Source organism: Columba livia, chromosome 12 (genome assembly GCF_036013475.1).
Source record: "Columba livia isolate bColLiv1 breed racing homer chromosome 12, bColLiv1.pat.W.v2, whole genome shotgun sequence".
Taxonomy (NCBI): Eukaryota; Metazoa; Chordata; class Aves; order Columbiformes; family Columbidae; genus Columba; species Columba livia.
Window position 1 is genome coordinate 14,787,199 of NC_088613.1, and position 20,141 is coordinate 14,807,339.

The 20,141-nt window shown below is 38.5% G+C and overlaps 1 protein-coding gene across 4 annotated transcripts in view; it reads left to right on the forward strand.

The window, feature by feature from the left end:
- The first annotated feature begins 14 nt into the window (after window positions 1-14).
- Window positions 15-20,141, forward strand: part of RPS6KA6 (ribosomal protein S6 kinase A6) — a 39,394-nt gene continuing 19,267 nt past the window's right edge. The window contains exons 1-7 of one of the 4 annotated variants that reach the window (XM_065077884.1): window positions 15-253; window positions 9,468-9,527; window positions 13,074-13,190; window positions 15,403-15,484; window positions 16,295-16,375; window positions 16,921-17,000; window positions 19,795-19,901. In XM_065077884.1, coding sequence (XP_064933956.1) covers window positions 173-253; window positions 9,468-9,527; window positions 13,074-13,190; window positions 15,403-15,484; window positions 16,295-16,375; window positions 16,921-17,000; window positions 19,795-19,901 — 608 coding nt within the window. In that variant the 5' untranslated portion in view covers window positions 15-172. Of the gene's footprint in view, window positions 254-395; window positions 5,546-5,581; window positions 6,093-9,467; window positions 9,528-13,073; window positions 13,191-15,402; window positions 15,485-16,294; window positions 16,376-16,920; window positions 17,001-19,794; window positions 19,902-20,141 lie in introns of those variants that run through there. The other 3 variants (XM_065077886.1, XM_065077887.1, XM_065077885.1) reach the window with 3 other exon arrangements.

Genomic DNA, 20,141 nt, shown 5'->3' on the forward strand with positions numbered 1-20,141 from the left:
GGGAGCGCAGAGCGGAGCCGCCCCCGCCGGCCGGCAGCAGCAGTAGCCGGAGCTCCGCCGCCACGCTCCATGGGCAGCAGGACGGGGCCCGCCGCGGCCGCCCGCCGCCTCTGAGCCGGCCCGCGGGCCGGGGGATGTGCAGCGGCTGCCCGGCTGAGAGGAGAGCCGGGATATGGTGCCGTTCGCTCCGCTGGAGGACGCGGAGGAGCCGGAGCCCTGCCACAAAATGGAGCTGTACGTGAGCGGCGGCGAGGTCAGTGTGCGGCCGGGCCGGGCGGGGCTCCGGGCACCTGCCTCCCGCTCCCCGGGCCCCGCCGCCGCCAGGGAGCGGCCGGACCGTAACGCCCCCGCCTCCGGCCTCTCCGCGCCGGCCCCCGCCCCTCCCCGGCTCCGCGGGTCCCCCCGCTCCTCGCCTTGCTGCCCGCGGTCTGTCCGCCACCCCCCCGCCCCGCGCCGGATCCCGGCGCCGCCACTGCTTCCCCGCCTCCCGCGGGATGCCCGCCCGCCCGGGCACCTGGCCTGCTCACACCTCCGGAGCAGCCGCGCCGGCACCGGCCTTCCTGCGAGCTCGGTCCGGGGCGGCCCGTCCCCGCGTCCGCCGCTGCGGAGGGCCTGTCCCCGCGGGCCTCCCCCGCCGCCTCGCAGCCCGGCCGCGGCTCCGGGGCTGGGGAGGTGGCCACAAAGCGCCGTCCGCTCCCGGTGCGGGCTGCGAGGCGGCGGGAACACGTGTGGAGTTTCGGGGGGAACCGAGTCGGTGTGTGGGGATGATGCGTGTGAGAGAGTGTCAGCGGCCGGCCAGCTTCGTGTCGCCTTCTTATCCCTGTCAGTGTCAGTTGTCTGTTCCCAGTTAACATACAGCTCTGGAGATTTCTTTGTAAACTCAGTTTTATGGCTGTAGCTCCTGTAGAAAGTTACTTAAACTTCTGAAAATTTGATTGTACAGATCTGGATGCGTGTCCAGGTAGGTTGTCACTAGGAGAGGTCTCTTTGCTTTTTCTTTGAATAACCATATCATAACTCTCCTAGACACAACTAAAATAAAGAATCAGGAGTGTGTGGCAGAGGTTTGGATGCTTAAACATTGTAAAGAACAAGGAAAGACTTCAAGTGTCTTCGAGGTATTACTTAGCACTCAAGGTGCACCTGTAAGCAAGTAACAAATGCTATTTTTAAAAAAACAAGTGGTAAAACTGGCTATGCTGTAATAATGTATGTTAAAACTTTGGCACTTTTCAATCAGAAGCGTAAGATTGCGTGTCAGGTATCGTCAAGTATGACAAATAAAAGATTACACCTAGGTGTATTTGACACACGGAAGATGTTATCTAAATAAAGCTCCCTAAAACTGGTCAGACTTGCTTTCCGGGATGCTGTAGGATTTTCTTATCCTAAGTAAAAAAGGTTGTAGCAAATTCATCTCTAAGTACAAAGTACACAAAACAGGCATAGGTTAAAGTTTTAGGAAGAGTGAAAGAATATTCTGTAAATAATTTTGTTGACATTTTATTTTCTGATAAAAAATGATAGATATAAAGGAAAACCCCGGTAACTTGCAATAGGAATACAACCATGAGATTTTACATTTCTTAGGGTTTTTTAAGAAATCTCTTTTCTGTAGCTGTGTCTACAGAGTTCCACTTGCATGTCTAGTAATTACAGTACTTGAATTTCTACACTGTGGCTGCTAGACTTTTTAACACTTTGAAATGTTCTAATGATCTAATAATGCTTGAATGCAGTCTCTGTACCGTAATATTAGAGAAATCCTAATTAAGCTAGTGAAACTACATGTAAGGATTAAAAAGTCAGCAGAAGTATTATGGCTTATTTGTTAATTTAGTGGCTTGTAAAAATAATATAGATATGAATATAAAAAATAGTTAAGGTATGAAGGTTATTGAAGGTCTGAGAACTTTCTTGGCCCCCTTGATCTGTTCTTGAAGAATATTGGGATACATCAATGTTAAAAATAATACAACTTAAGAGTATTGCAGTTGAAATGTAAACACTTATGGTTATTGTGCATCTGTCAGTATTTTTTGACTGGACAGATACCCCTCCACTGAGGCTGATGCTACTTTCAGAGTGTTGTGTTCAGCGCTGCTTTTGTGTACAGATTTTGCCATAAATATTGTCTTGGCGGTTAGAAGGAACCAGCCTGGCAAAGCTCAGCCAGGTGGTTCTGCTGACGGTGGTTACGTTTCAGTGACTTTTTTTTGAAAACTTGACTGGGCTTGGGCTGATAAAGAGACGTGAGCTTGTTGTAGGAGGCTGGTTCTGAAGTCACGCTCCTGAAACCAACAGAGCAGAGGATGATGGAGGTCCCAGTGAAACAGTGTTTGTACAATCTGGAGGCAACTGTTTGCAACAGGCCTTCTTTAAATTGTATTTTCCTCAAGCCCATACATGAACTACTTGCTTAACAGGGTCTGCATAAAACTATTGCAGTTGTGCGCTCGTTAAAATGAGACACCGCATTTGTTACATCTGTGTTACCTTTGGCTCACGGCATTTTGAGGCTTCATTGTACCAAAGCCATTTTCTTCAAGTTGTGTATGAAGTTCCCAAATTAAATTAACAAATATTTGTTGTTGCCATAATGCTTTATATTAAGTGCGTGGCAGGAATGTGTAGTACTTTTCACTTGTTGGAATTCTCCATTCACATTGTTTGGAGGTTTAACAAAGGTTTATTTTGCATTGAAGTTAAATTCGGTTTGGATTCTTCACTTTAATTTTATAGAATTAATTATAGCCTATAGTACTTACTACAGCTTTACATTGGCAATCTGATAGGTGTCAGTGACCTTGGACTTGCTGGAAATACAGTCTGCAGTATTCCAGTGAAACTGTCGTATAGTTTGAAGACTGACTTACAGTGCTTATTTGCAGCATAGGAGGAAAAAAGCAGAGAAACAGTTCTCTGGGGAATCTGTTCCTTGACTAAGTTTAGGATTATGTTGTTAGAAATAACTTTGTTTCCAGTGAAAAACAAATGTAATCTTGAAGATAGGAGACACACGTTCATGCTTTAAGGCGTAAAACCAAAATGAACTGCTGGAAGAAATTTAGGAATTAATTATTTTGCCCTTTTTCCACATTGGTTGTCTCTGAAGTGCCCAGAATTACATTTGGGGCTGTATGCTATCCTGTTCCTGTCTGGTCTTGCATTCCTAGGGCAATGCCACTGGGGAAGCAATTTTGCGACTGTGGGAATTCCTTAAGAATGGGTAGGAAGGGTCGGCGTCATGCAGATTAAGCTTCAAATGTTCAGTGAGCTTCTTTCCTCCTAAATATAGGATTAAGAAGTATTTTCATGGTAATAGAAGTAGGTACAAGGATATTGATTATAATCAACTGTTACAGGTTATTAAAATATTGCAGTCTACAAAGAAACATTAAAGTAAACATTAACATTTTATAGACCAAGCTGAATGAAATTCAAAAATCCTTGGAACTGGGCAGAATTACAGTCATTTTGTATTTTTCTGTCTGTTTGATAGAAGTAGTTTTGCCTGCATTTAAAAGAAATGTAATTGACTGAAGTGCCTCCTGTTTGCAGTACACGGATATTGTGAGTTGCATAAACCTGACCTCATACGCAAATATTTATTTACGAAATGAATACTTCAGAAATCCATTGCTTAATGGGCTGACAGTGATGAGGAAGAAAAGGCTGAAACAACCAAGTGACTAAAAATCCAATTATTCTGCCAGGAAAGTGGGCTGTGTTGGAAGTTGCTGCCTTCCAGAGGGCATGTTCATCAGTTGAGCTGTGCTGCTGTTGTACCTAATTGGTAGCCCATGCCAATTTCAATAAATACATCTTTGATTTGGGCAATTAGTCCATCCTCTTAAGCGTGTTCTGAGCCTGGTCTATCAAAGGCCACTGCATTTTGTCAGCGTTAGGAGTTGCATAACTCCTCTGTGAGTAATTACTGGCAGTGACGTGGATGACTCAGCTACCTAGTTTTGTGCATCTCTGAAAATCTCCACAATTAGGTGGTGTTATGCTAAGAAAAAAAAATGTTCAAGTTACACACAATACTAAGTGCCCTCAGCCATTGCAGCAATGTACAGTTTTTATAAAGATTCAGGAGAACAAAGTGCCTTTAAAAGAAAAAAAAAAGTAAGCACATTAATACTCTTAAATAGAAAACAATGAGTGTCTTTATGCAGTGAAAAGCGCTGCATTACAATAATAGTAATAATTCTGGTTTGGTATACCACTTTTAAAGGTTGTTTTGGAAATCTGCTCTGGTATTCTGAGTCTCTAAAAGGAGCCGGGGTCTGGTCGAGGTCGCTCATTTCGGTTCCTACAGGATAGCTTGGGAGAGACTTTGCCATAACCCTAATTCAGAAGAATGGTATGATTTGTTAAGTCAATATGTAGAATTTTAAATATTTATATAGATGCACTTCTTTACTATGCTTACTACGTTAAATCTTTACCAGGTTTAAATCTGACCCTTTTCCAGTATTCTCTAATCTGCCAATAAACCCGAGTGGCTGCTTTATGCCTTTGATTATGGAGTTAAAATCATCTCCTGGACAGGCAGTGGTGGAAAGATCCCAAGTCCTTCACTAGTTAAATGATCCCTGTGCTTGAGGTCAGGTTTGTGGCTTGTCATAGCTATGACGAGTCTGAGACACACGTAATTCTCCCTGATCTCTGATAATGGGAAGGATCAAAATGTTCTTTTAAAATTATATGTTGCTGGAGGTTTGGTGTCCTGTCTGAATATGTGATTTATTTGCCACAGGAAAAGAGCTTTATAACTTTCCCTAGTAATTGATTATGGGTTTAAGTTTTTTTGTTTGTTTGGGGGTTTTTTTTTTTGTTTTTTAAGGTAGACAGCTTTATCTTCTTCCTTCACTTGGTATGTTTAAAAAGAGCTTGAGTTACCAAGAATCTTCCTTTTGTACGAGGAGCTGAGGAATGGAGGTTTGTGCAGGCGGTGAGCAGAAAATTCAGCATAGACCTGCGGAGTCTGACATGGGTGCTACCATCAGCAGGGCATCCTTCCCCTGGGTGCCTGCTGGGACTTCCAGACATTAAAAAATAAATAAGTAAACCCCCTCACCTGTTTAGCTGTGCACAGAACCCCCAGATTTCTCAAACCTATCTCAGGAAAAAAGATTCAATAGGCCAGTGCATTGCTAATTAAATTAATGATGCAAAATCTCTGCAGATGTAGTTCAAAATAACTGAGGAATAAATGTGGTCTTAACAGGCTTTGTTTTTTTTAAAGGATTTTTTAAATTTTTTTTTTTTACACAGTCTTTTTGAAACAATTGGGGTTTCTAATGTAAGCTTCCACTCCAAGATTTTTGAAAGAAGTATTTAAAGTAATGCTTTTGTATGTGGGGAAGCAAACTGGTTTGTCTGGTGTTCATTTGGAAGCATTGAGAGGTGTAGGTCTGGTGACTGGACCTGCAGTAACTTTGCAAATTAAGCACAGTGAAGGAGAAACCACGGAGGGTGCAGGAGCTTTTCTTGATCTATATGTAGAATTCTACATGTTTGAAGCCAAGCAGGATTATACGTGAGTGGTTATAACTCTTTCTGCTTCTAGTAATGCTATGATGGTAAAATTGCCAGTTCTGTTTTTTCTGTAAAACTTTTATTTCTGTTTGAATGCCTAAGTGAAGATGCGTGAAAACAGGGCAGAATGAACCAGCTTTAAATCTCCTTCTGTTTTTCCATGGAGTTAAACGATTTTACTGACCATTTGTCTAGCTGCTTTTGGCCAAAACCTGTAGATCCACCAAACCATAACGCATTTACCATGGAAACTCTTAAAACATCCTTAATAGGGGGGAAGATGGTTCTAATCTTCGGTAATGCTGGGATTACTCTGTTCTGTTGTAATTGTCAGAAGGAAAACATGTGCAATAGTAGTTAAGCCTTTTACCAGCCCACAGAAGCCTTTGGATGTTCTCCCAAGGTGATGGGTACAGTCTGGGATCCAACACAGCGATTGTATTTAAATCAGAAGGCACATTGTGCTGTGTTACCTTGGGGACAGTTTGGCATCAGAGGATCGGGGCTCAGCCCCCACTTCTGGAAGAGCTAAGTTTCTTACCTGCCAGGTTGTCTGACCTTAACTTTATTTAATATATGTATATAGTGGGTTTAGTTATTTTTAGACTGATCAACAGTGCAGAATGCTTTCTCTAACTTCTTTTTTTTTAATTTGGAAAGTATTGATACCGTTTGCCTAAATGTCTGAATTTAGTTTGTGTCTTAATTAATGTTAATATTTAAGACGTTTAGTTAATTGTAGTTTAGCATTACTGAACAGCGAAATGATTCAAGGATGAAAGAATCTCTCTCAGAATAATGATACTTTCTTCCTTCCACCTGTTGCCTTTATAAAAAGACATGCTTTCTAATTCTCAATAATGAATTCAACTTGTGCCTTCATAGATATTTAGTAATGACTTAGACATCAGAATTGTTCTGTTCTATATATGTTTGTGCATAAATATTTGTGATGAAATTATGAAAAGGGGTCCCAGTTGGCTGTGGAAGCAAAATTTTGTATTTGGTTTCCATAAAGGTGGGGATTAAGCATTAATTGTGATGTTCATTTTTTGCCTAATACAAGAGATAGTGGAAACTTCTAGTTGCTGAAACTTGGCCAGTATAAGTAACTGTACAGAACAGGAATAATTTGATTTGTCATTAAATTTTGGTACTGAATGACTAACAAACTACTAGTTCTTTAAAACTAGACTTTGGGTTGAAATCCAATAGGGTTGTTGTTGTTTTAATGGACAGTGACCAGGCTCCACAAACAAACAAAGCAAAAGTGTAGTTGTGTATATCAGGTGATAAAAGTAGATTCATGCACTTGAACATAAAATTATTGGGACTAAAACTTGGCAGACATCCCAGTCTCTGTAGTTACGGAGAGACTGGACAGGAAAAAAAACAACAACACAACAAACCATGAGCAAGAATGAAGGGGAAAAGTGTACGATAGGAAATTGTTAATTAAGATGACATTTGATTACCTGCTATAAAAATTCAGTAACTTACTATATTTGATTTGCCAGAAAGCTGAACCTGTGCCTACATGGCGTGCTCAGGAGCTACGTAGATCAAATAACACACTGATTTGGGGTTCAAAACCCCACTCTTAGCAGCCAGTTTTCTGTGACCAATTGCCTGCTCTTTAACTACTGTTCTGAGCGTATCTGCAGTTCTTCTGGATGGTAGTATCGGTTTCAGAACTTAAATTTAAGTGAAAAAAAACCCTTGGAAAATGTCCATATTTGAAGAAGGAAAAAGTGAAATGCACTCCAAATTCAAGTTCATGAGTGAAGAATTGGATCATATTTCTGAGCACTTGGAGTAGAAACCCATTTTCTTACTAGATCCAAACAAGTTTTTGGAACAACTTTGGTTTGTCTCACGTTGATTTACGCTTGAAAGTAATCTGGTGATACTGTGGAAAGAAATTGCATGGCAGTGGTGTGTCTGAAATTATGTTGGAGCTCATCTCTGATCCAAACTTTGCTATTATTCAATTAATTAATCCAATAACAAGTATAGTGGGTGTCCTGTCCCTCCCGGGATCTAATTTGGAAAAAAAATATGTCTTTAAAAAGAAATGTTATGTAGCACATTAGTAGCATTGATTTCTATAAGTATGTGGAGCTTTCGGAATCCAGGGTAATAGGTTATTAGGTAATAGGGTAATAGGTTTTGGCCTTGAGAAATTAGGGTGGCAATGTGTGATATATATTCCTGATGAACATGTGCTAGATATGCTGACACTGGGTTAGACTGTGTTATAATTAATGGGAAGAGTATGTGTGTCAATTGTGGCTAAAAGAAATAGAAACTTAGAGTGAAAGTAACCAAAGCCTCATGATACTTTTCTTTATATATGTGTATCTATGTATATATTTTTTTCCAGTGAGGATATAGTCCAAAATAAGTGCCAGTATCTTGATAAAAAAAAATGGAGAATTGAAGAATTGGAGATTTAATTTTATCAAAATCACCAATTTAGGACTTAGCTCTTAAAAGCTCTGCTTGGAAGTGGTTGGATTTGTTTAGGTGACACAGTCGGGGTTGTACAAACCTGTCCCTTCAGCCTGACTCGTTTGTCAAGTTTTTGGTTTTGTTTTTAAAGAGGGGCATGGTCTATGTGGCATTTCAAGATTTTGTGGTCCTGTGTTTTACCAGTTCACATACTGATAATCGTACCACACTGCAGTATGTATACATACACACAGACGTGTATTTTAGATAAATTCAGAAGTACAAGGAAAAAAGTCATTACCCAGCCTAAGAACTTAAGTGCTTCAACTTCAGCTTGCAGGAAAAAAGTAGTTTGAGTTTCCTTATGTTTTTTCTATTCTTTTGTGCGAGATCTGTGCCATGTGAAGGTAGCGATAGCAAACAATTAGCGTATAAATAAATTAGCAGTTATCACTAGCAAAATCCATAATTGGCTTCACCCATTTTGTCAGGCATTTCCAGTTTTTAAGTATTGCTTTACCTGTTGAAACAGAGCATGCCCTTTATATTTCTGTATTTTTTTCCTGTTTCAGTTGTTAAAAAGCATTGAACTGTTTGTTACTTAAGGAGAACTGAAACTAAATAACTTTATCTAGAAATTTAGCTATTTTTACTGTTACTGTGGGCTTGACATCTTTGTTGTTTGAAGTGTGTGAAGGGGGGTAGGCAAATGCTGGCAAGTATTGTGCTTGTTGAAGAGCAAATCACTTAGTAATTTCTGGCCAGATGCATATCCTACTTTTTTGCCTCTTAAAAGTGTAATTTTTAAATTGATCCACAAATATTTTAGTACACAGACCTACAGTTTCTAAAGTACTTCATTAAAGTTGAAGTGTTCCATTTGTTGGATATTGAAATAACTTCTGATGCAAGCAAATTTTTAGAAGAATCTAGTTATTTAAAGAAATAGGTAATTATATTCATGCATAAGAGTTGTGTGGTATGTGTTCTCCATTCTCCTGGTCCTTGCACTTGTCCCTCTTGCCCAAAAATAGTTGAAATCACTTTTGAATGTTTTATCCTTAAGTTGCAAATTAATTTTCAGCAGTAGATTTTAGGTTTATGAAAAGCATTTGTAACATAAATTTTGTGCATAACAGAAGAATTTTACATTAGTGTCATCTTGTATGGATGGTATCTGTAGCTTTTAAAGAAAGAATTTTTAATTCATTCCAATTAAGTAACACTGCGGAATGGCATTTGCAAAGGGAGAGGTTGAATGATACACAAGGGAGATGGTAAATGTAACTACTAAGCAGAAGTACTTGTCTGAAACTACAGTTTTAAATTAGAGCAGCAAGAACACCAGTTTTCATTTGTGTGCTCTGAAATGTAAATTGGTTCAATTATGAGCTCTGCTTGTTTGAAATTGTTGGTCTTAATGTTTTGTTTTCTTTTTCTTCTCCCAAATTCCTCTTCCTTCCCCTCTCCAGCTAAATGGCCTTAAAATGGCAGATGAGCCCATGGAGGAAGGTGAACCATATTCCTACCATGTAAGTAGATTTGATGAATGTCAGTTTTAGACACTCACTAGTGCGAGTTCGTTTTGAAGCAAAATCTATGCATTCCCTGCTCTTTAATAACTTTTCAACCGATGATTTTATTTGACCAGTTCTTAAAAGGCTCCAAGTCTCAGAGCTGATTCTGAAAATGAGTAGCTGGGTAGGGCCTGCAAGTGCCTTGGTTGGGAGGGTTTGCCACATGAGGCGATGCTTCGTGGAAAACAGATCCTGCATTCTGGAGAGTGCGTTTGCAGATCCCTCGCCCTCCAAAAATGTTCAGTCCAACCTTGAACCTTTTAAACAGAGTGCTTAATGCTGCTTTTACTACACTGTTGACGCTTCCTCCTTTTTAGTTTTTAATGTAGTTGCTGTACATTCACCTAGAAGTACATAATTCCCGCTATTTTAGAACAGAATTAGTTTTTACACCGGTATTTTAGTTTGACTTTTGTGTAAAAATATCCTAGATAGACCCTGCTGCGTGTGATTATTTTTTTTTTGTCCAGTGCCTTGGTGATGTGCAGATCGGTGTTCTGTGTGCTGGGTAAATCTTGGACTAAACTCCGGGCTAATTCTGCTTGTGGTGAAATGCCTGACTTGGCATGGCGAAATTGGCCATTGTTTTCCCACACACATATATCCATATGTTTTTGAACAGGATCATGGAAGAAGGTATCAAGTAGATCTTATTGCCAGCTGTAACCACTGCTTTGTACTGCAATAATAACTTTTTTAAGGAAGTGATTTGGAGAATAAATTCTTGGGAGTAGAAATGTGGTTCTTGGACATCTCCTGGTGTGGCGTAAGCAAATAAACAGTCAAAGTCAAAGTCATCTTCCGTGTAGCAAAGATGAGCAATAGGTTGTCTTAGTCTCTGTGCTTGAACCAGAGGATGTTGCTGAGCGTGTTTGTTCGGTGCTCAGAGCTGCAAACCAGTCCCGCTGTCACCAGGTCGGGTGGCACGAATCCGTCACCGATTTCTTACAGAGCTTTGTCTTCTGTCGAACGTGCTGGGAGTTGTTACCTCTCGTGCAAGGTGACTCGCTGGGAGCTGGTACCTGAGCCCTCCAATGGATTTGCTGCTCAAGCACAAAATCAGATAACCAGATCTGCAGCCCATGAAGGCCAAATGAGAAACAAGAATTAAACTGGCTTATACATCTGTTCAACTTTACCTGCTCATTTCTTGTTGATGATGCAGAGGTCTTTTTATACTTCAGTCATGCCGATTTTTAGTACTTTAATGATAGTTAAGTAGGTGAAATTATACAGACACCTTTTGTGAAAGTAAAACACTTCATAAAAAAATAGCTCGTTTAGTACATCTCAAGTTACTCTTTATTTGCATGGAAAACATTTTTTCTCCTCAGTTCACATTTAGAAATCCTGTGTCAGTCTCCGCAGCAACCACATGTGATGTCAGAGGCTAATGACTGGAGCTGGGTGATAAACAGGAGGAGCAGGTGAAGTCTTAAAGGTCTTTTCTCATGCAAAGGTTCACAGTGTTAAGGAATACAAATTAAGACGATGAAGTGAAAAGGCTTTTAAATGGAGTATTTACATACTTCGTAGAAAGAACCAGTCATCAAGTCAGTTGTACAACTTTGTGTAAAACTAGACAACTTGCTGCTTTCATCTGTTGTCAGATGACTTGACATTCTAGTGTTCTTACCTTCTTCAAATTCCAGGTATATTTTTTCAAAAAGTTTAAAAAATGAGAAGTTGTGCATGTTTCCTGTGAATACATATGTGCAGAGTCAACAAGATAAATGGATGAAATGCAGTTGGAGTGTATACACTGTATCATCAGTGTATGTCAGCTGTTCTTTTGTGAACAAATAGGGAAATAAAGTAGCTTAGAGTGTGAATTAGAGAATTAACTGTTATTCAGCAGTGTCATCCGTTAATACCTACCTTTGTGTGGGAAACAGGCGGAACAAACGGGACTCTTCCAGAAAGAGTGTGAAATAAGAGATGTAGGGAAGGGGGAAGGACTTGTGCAGTAACAGCTGGACTGCAGTTTGTGAATATACTAAGATGTTAGTTTGAGGTCTTCCTTTCCCCCTTAGGACAAACAAAGCAATCAACAGTGCATTAGCTGTCTATGCCTTATGTTTGCCTCCTTTTTCAAAAATTATTGCATTAAGTACGTACACATTTAGATGACCAGATTTCTACCCTTATTTTCTGTATAAACCCAGCAAGAGACTTTCATCTAGATCCTTCTGTATCAAGTCTGATAACGCTGATTGTAAGTTTTAATGTGTGGTTGTGGACAGCAAGACTGTGTGTAGTTAACCTGACTATAGACTCATGTTCTTCCCTCAACCCAACTGTTTATCAGGTGGCCGGGTGCTTTTCTGGTGGTGTTTGTACTTGCCATTGAGGGACAGCAAGACACAGTAGGTCGGGAGGCAGATTTTTCTGGTCTCTACTAAGAGCAGCTTTCAAGATGAAGACATAAAGAGAGGATAGGACAGTTAATCATTTGGATACCTTAAAAGCAGAGTACCACAAATCAAATGGGATTTTCTGTTGTGATTGGGTTGTGTTTGCTGTGTACAAGAAATTCATTGGTATTTGTAGTCAGGCTAAGGGATGCTGCTTTCTTTTCCCATGCCAGCCAAGGTTGCTGGTGTAGGCCTTGGCATGCAGTTTTTTTAGTTTCAAGGGTGCTTATTTTGACACCTCATTTGTTTTGGCTCGCAGAAACTCCTCTTGCACCACAAAAGCTGCAATACGTCATCTGATTTGTTTTCACCACGGATGTTTGTCTTTTCACAACTGCAGCTGCTGTGCCCAGCTTTGATAAAGATGACATTAACGGGAAGATGTCAACAGGACACTAAATCTTTTACCTGCCTCAGTATTACCCTCGGCTTTCTGAAGGTCTCCGCACAGGAGAGCCTTTCCAGGAGCTCTGCACCCCAGAGCCGTGGTGCTTCTCTTGGATGCAAGAATTTGCAGAGTTCTTAAGATTATTCATATCTTATTTATGCTCTTCAAATAAGGTGTATTCCTTTAGCTACAACTGGGTGACCATATTTGCTATTTGCTGCTGTGGAAAGCAGCAGTTACCTAAAATGATGAAATCCAATTTAGCTTTCATTAAGGCTATTTCAGGGAAGAAAAAGATGAAAAAAGTAATAACTGGAAAAACTAAAGGCTGCTAAAACAGAGGTGAAGCGCAGAAGGATCATTTTAGAACTTGGTTTAAAAATGTGTATTTATTCCTTTCATGTAAGAAAATCGGTCTTTGCTGTAGTTGTAATATTTGTGACAAAAGGAAATGAGCATTCTTTGAGAATTGTATGTTAAGTTTAGAAATCTTAGATGCAGTTATTTGAGAGAATGGATGAGAAAACTCTTAATTTAAACAGCTTTCTTTTGTGCCTTATTAGAATTTAAAATATTTTATATATATAAAACAAAAAACCCAACCAAACAAAAAGAGGGGGAATTTACATGTACTTGTAACAAGAGCTGCTTAATTCACGCTTGTTCTTTGTTGTATTTTTGTTTGCCTTGAAACAATAGGATGAAGGAAGTGTAAAAGAAATTCCTATTACACACCATGTGAAAGAAGGATGCGAGAAAGCAGATCCAGCACAGTTTGAACTACTTAAAGTTCTTGGGCAGGGATCATTTGGAAAGGTAAGATAACTAACTCTGGTTTTATCTGATGTCCACTTGGAACCTGCGTTGTCTTATTGATGTTTTGCTTCCCTTGTTTCTGTAATACAAGGTTAGGTATAAACCTAACAAATCTGAGTACAGGTAGGTGTGTTTGTGGAAATCACGTTGTTGTGGAGGAAGTTATCTGTCCTGTTTTACAGCTGGCTAGTCTGGGGTATGTGTTACTTGTTTTTACTATGACAGCATTTCTGACTTTGGGTTTTTTAGAGGAAAAGCGGTGTCTTTAGCCATAGACCTTTCCAGACAGTCAGCCTGGGAGGGGTTAGCTCAAGAACATTTTTGGATAAGGGAGACAGTGCTGTAGTCGAGTCCCCGGGAACGTTTGAGAAGTTATTGGCTAATTGAATCTTTTTTCCAGTCTTGCTCTGGTGCCAAGAGAGCACTGTTTATAGCAGCACACCAGCTTGTGTCAGAGACAGAGGGGTGAGTCAGCAGCACATTTTCGGAGGTCTGCCATGGAGAATTGTGGTTTGTTTGAACTGAAGAGACACATTTGTGGTTCCTCTGGAGTGGCATCTGCAGCTCTGTGAGACCAGCGATGCCAACAGCCAGGGATCTCACCTGGTGCACAACTAGGGGGGTTTTTGTGCAGCAGCTCTAGTGTTGACAAGCTCTGTTCACCTAATGCTATGGCTGTTTGAAATAAAATAATAGTGTTTTCAACTGCCTCAAGACTTTTTTGCAGCATCTAGTGAGGAATCACAATAGACAATATATCTGTGGCATAGGGGTTGCCTCACATCTTCGGTAGCTCAGATTGATGCTTGGGAGGCACCGGGGTGGTACAGACATCAACAGACACTTCTGGAGGAGATGGCAATTTGTCTTTTAATGATGGCACTTGACATGCTGTGAATGTTTGACTTTTTTCAATATATAAAGTCTGTATTGACATAGATACAGAAGGATGCTTGTGGTGGTTTGGAACTGGAACCAAAGTAACAATGAAGTAAATAACCTGAGAAATGTATTTCAGGTTTTTTATTTTGCTCTATTTGTCAAGTGGCCTACAGCTAAGAAGACAAAGCGAACAATTATTCAAATAGCATGCAGAAGAAATATGGCAATTTTTTGTTACAGTAATTTCTTTTGGTAATGTGCCACTTGGTGTCACTTTGCAGAAGTGAAATTAAAAATCAAATGTCTTAGTCACTAGTTCGAAACACATTAGTTAAAATATTAATCCTAGTATATAAGAAACTAATTTCTTTTTTAAAACCAGACTTCTAAGCTAGATCTTTCAAAACACCTAGAAAGTAGACAATCAGCTTTACGTATGTTTCCATGTTCCTGTTCTTCTGCTGTTGTTTTTTTTCTATCTCACGCCAGGAACAAACCTGCATAGAGTTGTATGATCACAGCAGGTGAAAAATAGACATTAGACATTGTAAATTGAAAGGCCTAGTAATTAGAATATTTGTCAGTAGAGGTACATGTGTTCGTACTGCGTTACTCTAATATTATGCTTTTCTTAGTGTCAAGTTATATACCATCTATCTTTAAAACTCCTCTGGAAAGAAAAGAGTAGAAAAACCTGTTGGAGTTGCTATTCCAGAGGAAAGGTGCTTTGATCTTAAACGCTGATGTTTCCTTGCTTTCGTCCTGCCCTTCTCACAGAATTCATTACTATAGCCTGTTATGTATTTGAGACTTGGGTCTTAAACCTCAAAAATCTCTTAGGAGGTGGCAGAGCAGGCAGATTTGTCATTCTCTGAGAAAGTAATGTGAAAAACCTCCACATTTATATAAGAACTTAATTGATAAGTACTTACTTAAAGTGTTTGCTGTAGGAAAGAATGTATAGTTTATGAGCAATCTGAATGCTTCAGTGTAATGTGGTGCGTGTAATCTAATCTGATTAAGGAAACGCAATTTTGCTCTTCCTTTCAAGGTGTGCTCTTAGGAAAGAGCACTGAAAGCTGTCTGAAATTCATAGGTTTGCAAATGCCGTGTGATAGTTGCATGTAGGATTGCTAAGCTTACTCTTGCAAAAAGACTTGCTATGAATATTTGGTGTATTTTATTCCTCAGAGTTTTTGAGGAGTGGGATGGGCCCAGGGATATGTTATTTCCTTGTCTGTGTTAATGAAGCTAAAAGTAAAGTTGTAGTAATGCTTGTTTTTTCAGGTTGTTTTAGCAGTAATTTTCAAAATGGGCTTTATATTACCAGGTCTTCCTTGTACGGAAAATAATCGGTCCTGATGCTGGGCAACTTTATGCAATGAAAGTATTGAAAAAAGCTTCTTTAAAAGGTACCTTTTTAATTGAAACTTCAGCAAATGTTTTCAGTGCACCTGTGTATCTTCAATGAGTCTTGCAAATACTTATTTTTAAAAGCTTTTTTTTTAATCTTAAATATTATTCAGTGAGTTCATAAGTCTTCTCTGACAGTAGCTTTTTCAAGAGTAACTTGTAAGTTCATGTCTAAGAACCATTTTAAATCTGGCCAAATAACTTTAGTAATGTGGTAAAAAGTACTCTTTCAAAGTTTCAAACTGCATTATTTAGTTCTGTTTACTCTTTTCATTCCATTAAAACAAATTAATTTCACAAACCATTTTCCTTTTTCCTTTCATTAAGTTAGAACTCTACTCTAGTCAAAAATGTGAAGTCATTCCCTTTAGTTATAGGTGCCATAGCAAGCTAACGTGCTGGTTTGGCTTTCAGAAGACACTTCAGTGGGTGCAAATCCACTGTGTGTAAACAGGGACTCTACTAGTGGAAGAGGAAAAAGTAATCTTAAAAGACAGAATATATATTCAGTACAGATAGTTGATTCCGGGGTTGAAGTTAGCTGCCTGGGAGATATGAGCACTTTTCTGGTAATAATATGGATTTTCACAAAATACTGGAATGTGTTGGAAAAAAATGAAGACAATAAGGAAGCCTTGCTGTCTGAAGGCTTGTGCTTCGTGGGACACCTGAAAGTTCCAGACAAATACGGTAACAAGGAAAAGTATTTCCTTAGACAGCAAAGGCTTTCTATATGCTAATTTCTGCTCCATTTGTATTACACTAAATACATTTGTTTGATACTAGTCTTTTTTTCTTTTTCCCCTCAGTTCGGGATAGAGTTCGTACAAAAATGGAGAGAGATATATTAGTAGAAGTAAATCATCCATTTATCGTCAAACTGCACTATGGTTGGTATTTCTTTTTTTTGGTACAGTTTCTTTCGTTTCTTGGAGGTGTAGCTGGTCTTGTCAGTTCTCAGTTTTACAGGGTCAGTTTTTAGTATCCAAATTAGGTTCTAGCAACTTCAAATTGCAGGGCTATAAAAGGAATGTAAATACACATGTGTATACAAGTTATAGGTTCTCTTGAAATAAAAGATTTGGAAAATTCTTGCAAGTTCTGAAGAGATTTTTTTTAAATTTTTTTTTACTTTTCACTGAGTAAAACCAAAAGGCAGTAATTCACATACTTGGTGTTTTGCTGTTTGACAAAAGGAGAAGTAAAAGAACAGTATTTGAATGATCTCCTATGACTAAGATTGTCTTCTGTGAAGAAGCAAGTGATCATTCCATAAATTACCTCATGTGCTTTGGAATTTTCTCAGTTCCATAACGAAAGTATTGCCTTTCACTGACATTTCCAGGTTGTAAAAGCATTCAGATCTGTTTTGTAGATCATCTTTGTGATATGACTCTTGATTTTTTTAATTTTTATTTTTATTTTCTTTTTAAAGCCTTTCAGACTGAAGGGAAGCTATATTTAATATTGGATTTTCTCAGGGGAGGAGATGTATTCACGCGATTATCCAAAGAGGTAAGTACCTAAAATTTTATTTCCACTCAGTTTTAGACAGTTGGGGTTTTTTATCACTCTAGGATTGTCTTCTGTAGCTATTTTCCTCATATTCCTTGTCATAGTCAAGTCTCTAAATTAGCTGGACTTCCTTTACATATCCTACAATATATTCTGTAACGTTAAGAACCATAAGTGTGTATTGTTTAGTAGCCTAAGTTTTAATTTGGTATCTGCAAAGTACAGCTCTTTTGTCTAAAAATGTTTTGTTGCTTGGAAACCTGATTGAAGTAAATGAAGATTTAGCAATAAAGGAAGCGGATGGATAGATCTGATGCTCATAGTCAGTTTAGGTGCACCTAGAATTCCACATCCCTACAAGATTTCTGCTGCATTGTGAAATTGGATGGTGCTGTAACACAGACCCGAATGCTTAATCTCACAAAGTATGAACACTGAGTATTTTTGAGACCACTTCCCTTCATCTAACATTGGCATGCTACTGGAACTTTAATTTTTCATTTCTATTTTTGTTTTCTGGAGAGAGAGCTTCAGAGGAGGGAATATGATTCAGCCAGTTATTTTTTTTTTAAAACGTTTGTCATCAAATATTTATTATATGTTACCTTAAGTATTATGAACACACTTATAAGACGTGGATTTTCATTCTGCAAACCTTTTATAAAAGATGTAAATTTTTAATGGCAATTTCTCAACAGCTTCACAGTAAGAGTTTTTCAGTGTTTTCAGCAGTGTAAATACATTTATATTGCTAATGCATAGGAAAAGCAGTGAGAGAACTGGATATCTGACTGGTTTGGTTTTGGTTTTGATTTTTCATGACATGAAGGACGTTGTTGTATCCCCAGTATGTAAGGCCATGAGCTAGGTTTTTTCCCCATATGCTTTTTGTAAAAAATAAAGCTTTACTTTAGGAATGGGCGAAAGAGAAGGGATCTTTGTTTCCCTTTTTTATAAAAAGCTGATCTTGGTAAAACAGCAATCATGTTTAAGAACGGAGCCCAAAATTAATTAACCTTGAGGCTAGAGTGGAGGTTAAAAGCTTAAACAAACTGACTTGTAAAGGGTTATTGGAGCAGTAGGCAGGAAAGAGGTCAATCTCTGCTTTGATATAGGATGTCTAATTATAGAGGAAATTCTGGTATAGCAGGAAGAACGATTCTTTGCACTGACACAGCTGGGATTGCCGAGTGGCCAACATTCTTAAATAAGGGATGCAAGCCTGTCCATAATACTACTATAATACAATTCCTAATACTATAGTACAATTCCTTTGTGAATGAAGAAGTAATAATTGTCAGGTTTGCTCACTGTTAAGTTTCTACATGTTTTTTTTTTTATCTTCTGTGATGGCTTTTAAACACTTATTTTGTCTATAGAGGAGAAAAAACAAAACAGACTTTTATTTTCTGGTAGGAAGAAAATGTATTTGCAAAGGTAGCTGGTAAAACAAGGGCAGTGGACAATCCACATGAGGGTAAACTCCCCATGGCATTTCATACTTTCCACACAAGGATTATTTTACATTAATTGGGTTTAGTATGAGGTTATTTAAACACTTCTGATGCAGGTATGAGAGTTTCAGCTGAGTAGTGAAATGAGTGTGTAATGAAGTTTTCATTGGTAACGTTTAATGAAGTTGACTTGCATCATGTTTAATTTGACACAGAAAGCAGTTTTAAATGAAATTGTTGTGGGGAGGTTGTAGATTACCATTTTAGCATCATTCTGAGATGTGCATTTTGGCAGCTCCAAATGCTATCACAGGTTTTCCCTTGCTCTTCTGGTTATAGATGAAAAACACTATCAACATTGATCTATGGAAAATCAAGGTGAAACTGTGTAGTGTAACAGCGTTATTGTTCATACAACATTAATACCCATCATTATGGAAATTAGGAATATTTCTGTTGCCAGTGGAACAGATTACAAGTACAGATCAGTGTACTACTAAAGCAATAAGCCCCGTTGCTTTAATTTAAGTCTTGTTAGGAGGCTGTAATCTGCAGTTGAGACGGCTGTTCTCCTTGTTCCTGGTATTTTCAACAAATAAAGGAATAGTTCACTTAAACAGCAAATTCAGTTCCAGTAATTTAAAGATTACTAGCTGCTGCAGTAATTTGTCGAACGTGACAAGAGCCAAAGCAGGTTCTTATACATGAAATGAGGCGCAATCTGTTAAGCGTTTAGGTTAGAAATGCGTCTCTCAAATGCTCCATATGCAACATCGGTCAGTTTTTCAGTATCTTATCTGGGTTCTTCAAATTTCTTTTCCAAAGAAGAGCAGAAGAGGTTCTTCAACTTCCACTGCAGATTTTCACATTATAGTTATTTTCACCGAAGTGTTTTATTTGCATGCTTTTTTCAAAATTTTCTTTTATTATTATTTTTTCCTTCTAAATAATGTGAATTCGCAGAGACAGTCACCCAATACTGCAGTCATATACTAAATTTTACAATGCAGCGGAAAACAGTCTGTATAGGATTGTGGCAGAAGGGGTGCTGGGGTCAGTAACACCAAATATAACAATTAAATTTATTACCTTAAAAGTTAGCTAATGCTTTCCAGTAACTGCTGATGTTTTTCTTTAAGTATTGCAGGTAGTGCTTTTGTAAATGTGATGATTAGCCTTTATTAGTATTTAACTTCTGTTAGGTGAATTCATGACTTATGAGTTCGTAAGGTGCTTCTGAAACTTATTGTGAAATGTAGGCAGACAGGACTGTTTTGTTTAGATTGCAGTTTTAAAACTGAAGACAAGATCAGAAGGTAAATCTATACAGTTCTTATTAGGTTATGTTTACAGAGGAAGATGTGAAATTCTACCTCGCAGAACTGGCCCTTGCTTTGGATCACCTGCACAGCTTGGGAATTGTATACAGGGACCTGAAGCCAGAAAAGTAAAGTAAAATGTATTTTACCACTATTACATGTATTTTGCTTGTTGCTTTGCATTTTCTACTTATAGTGATATAAAAAATTAAAAATACTTTTGTGAGACTATGTAAACATAAAATGTAAAAAAAAAAACCACCCTGTAAATTAGTTGAAATAATATTGGCTTGTTAAATTAATAACAAGCTTGAGATGAAAATTGCAGACTATTATATTTTAAATGTTACATGTAAACATTCCTTTTT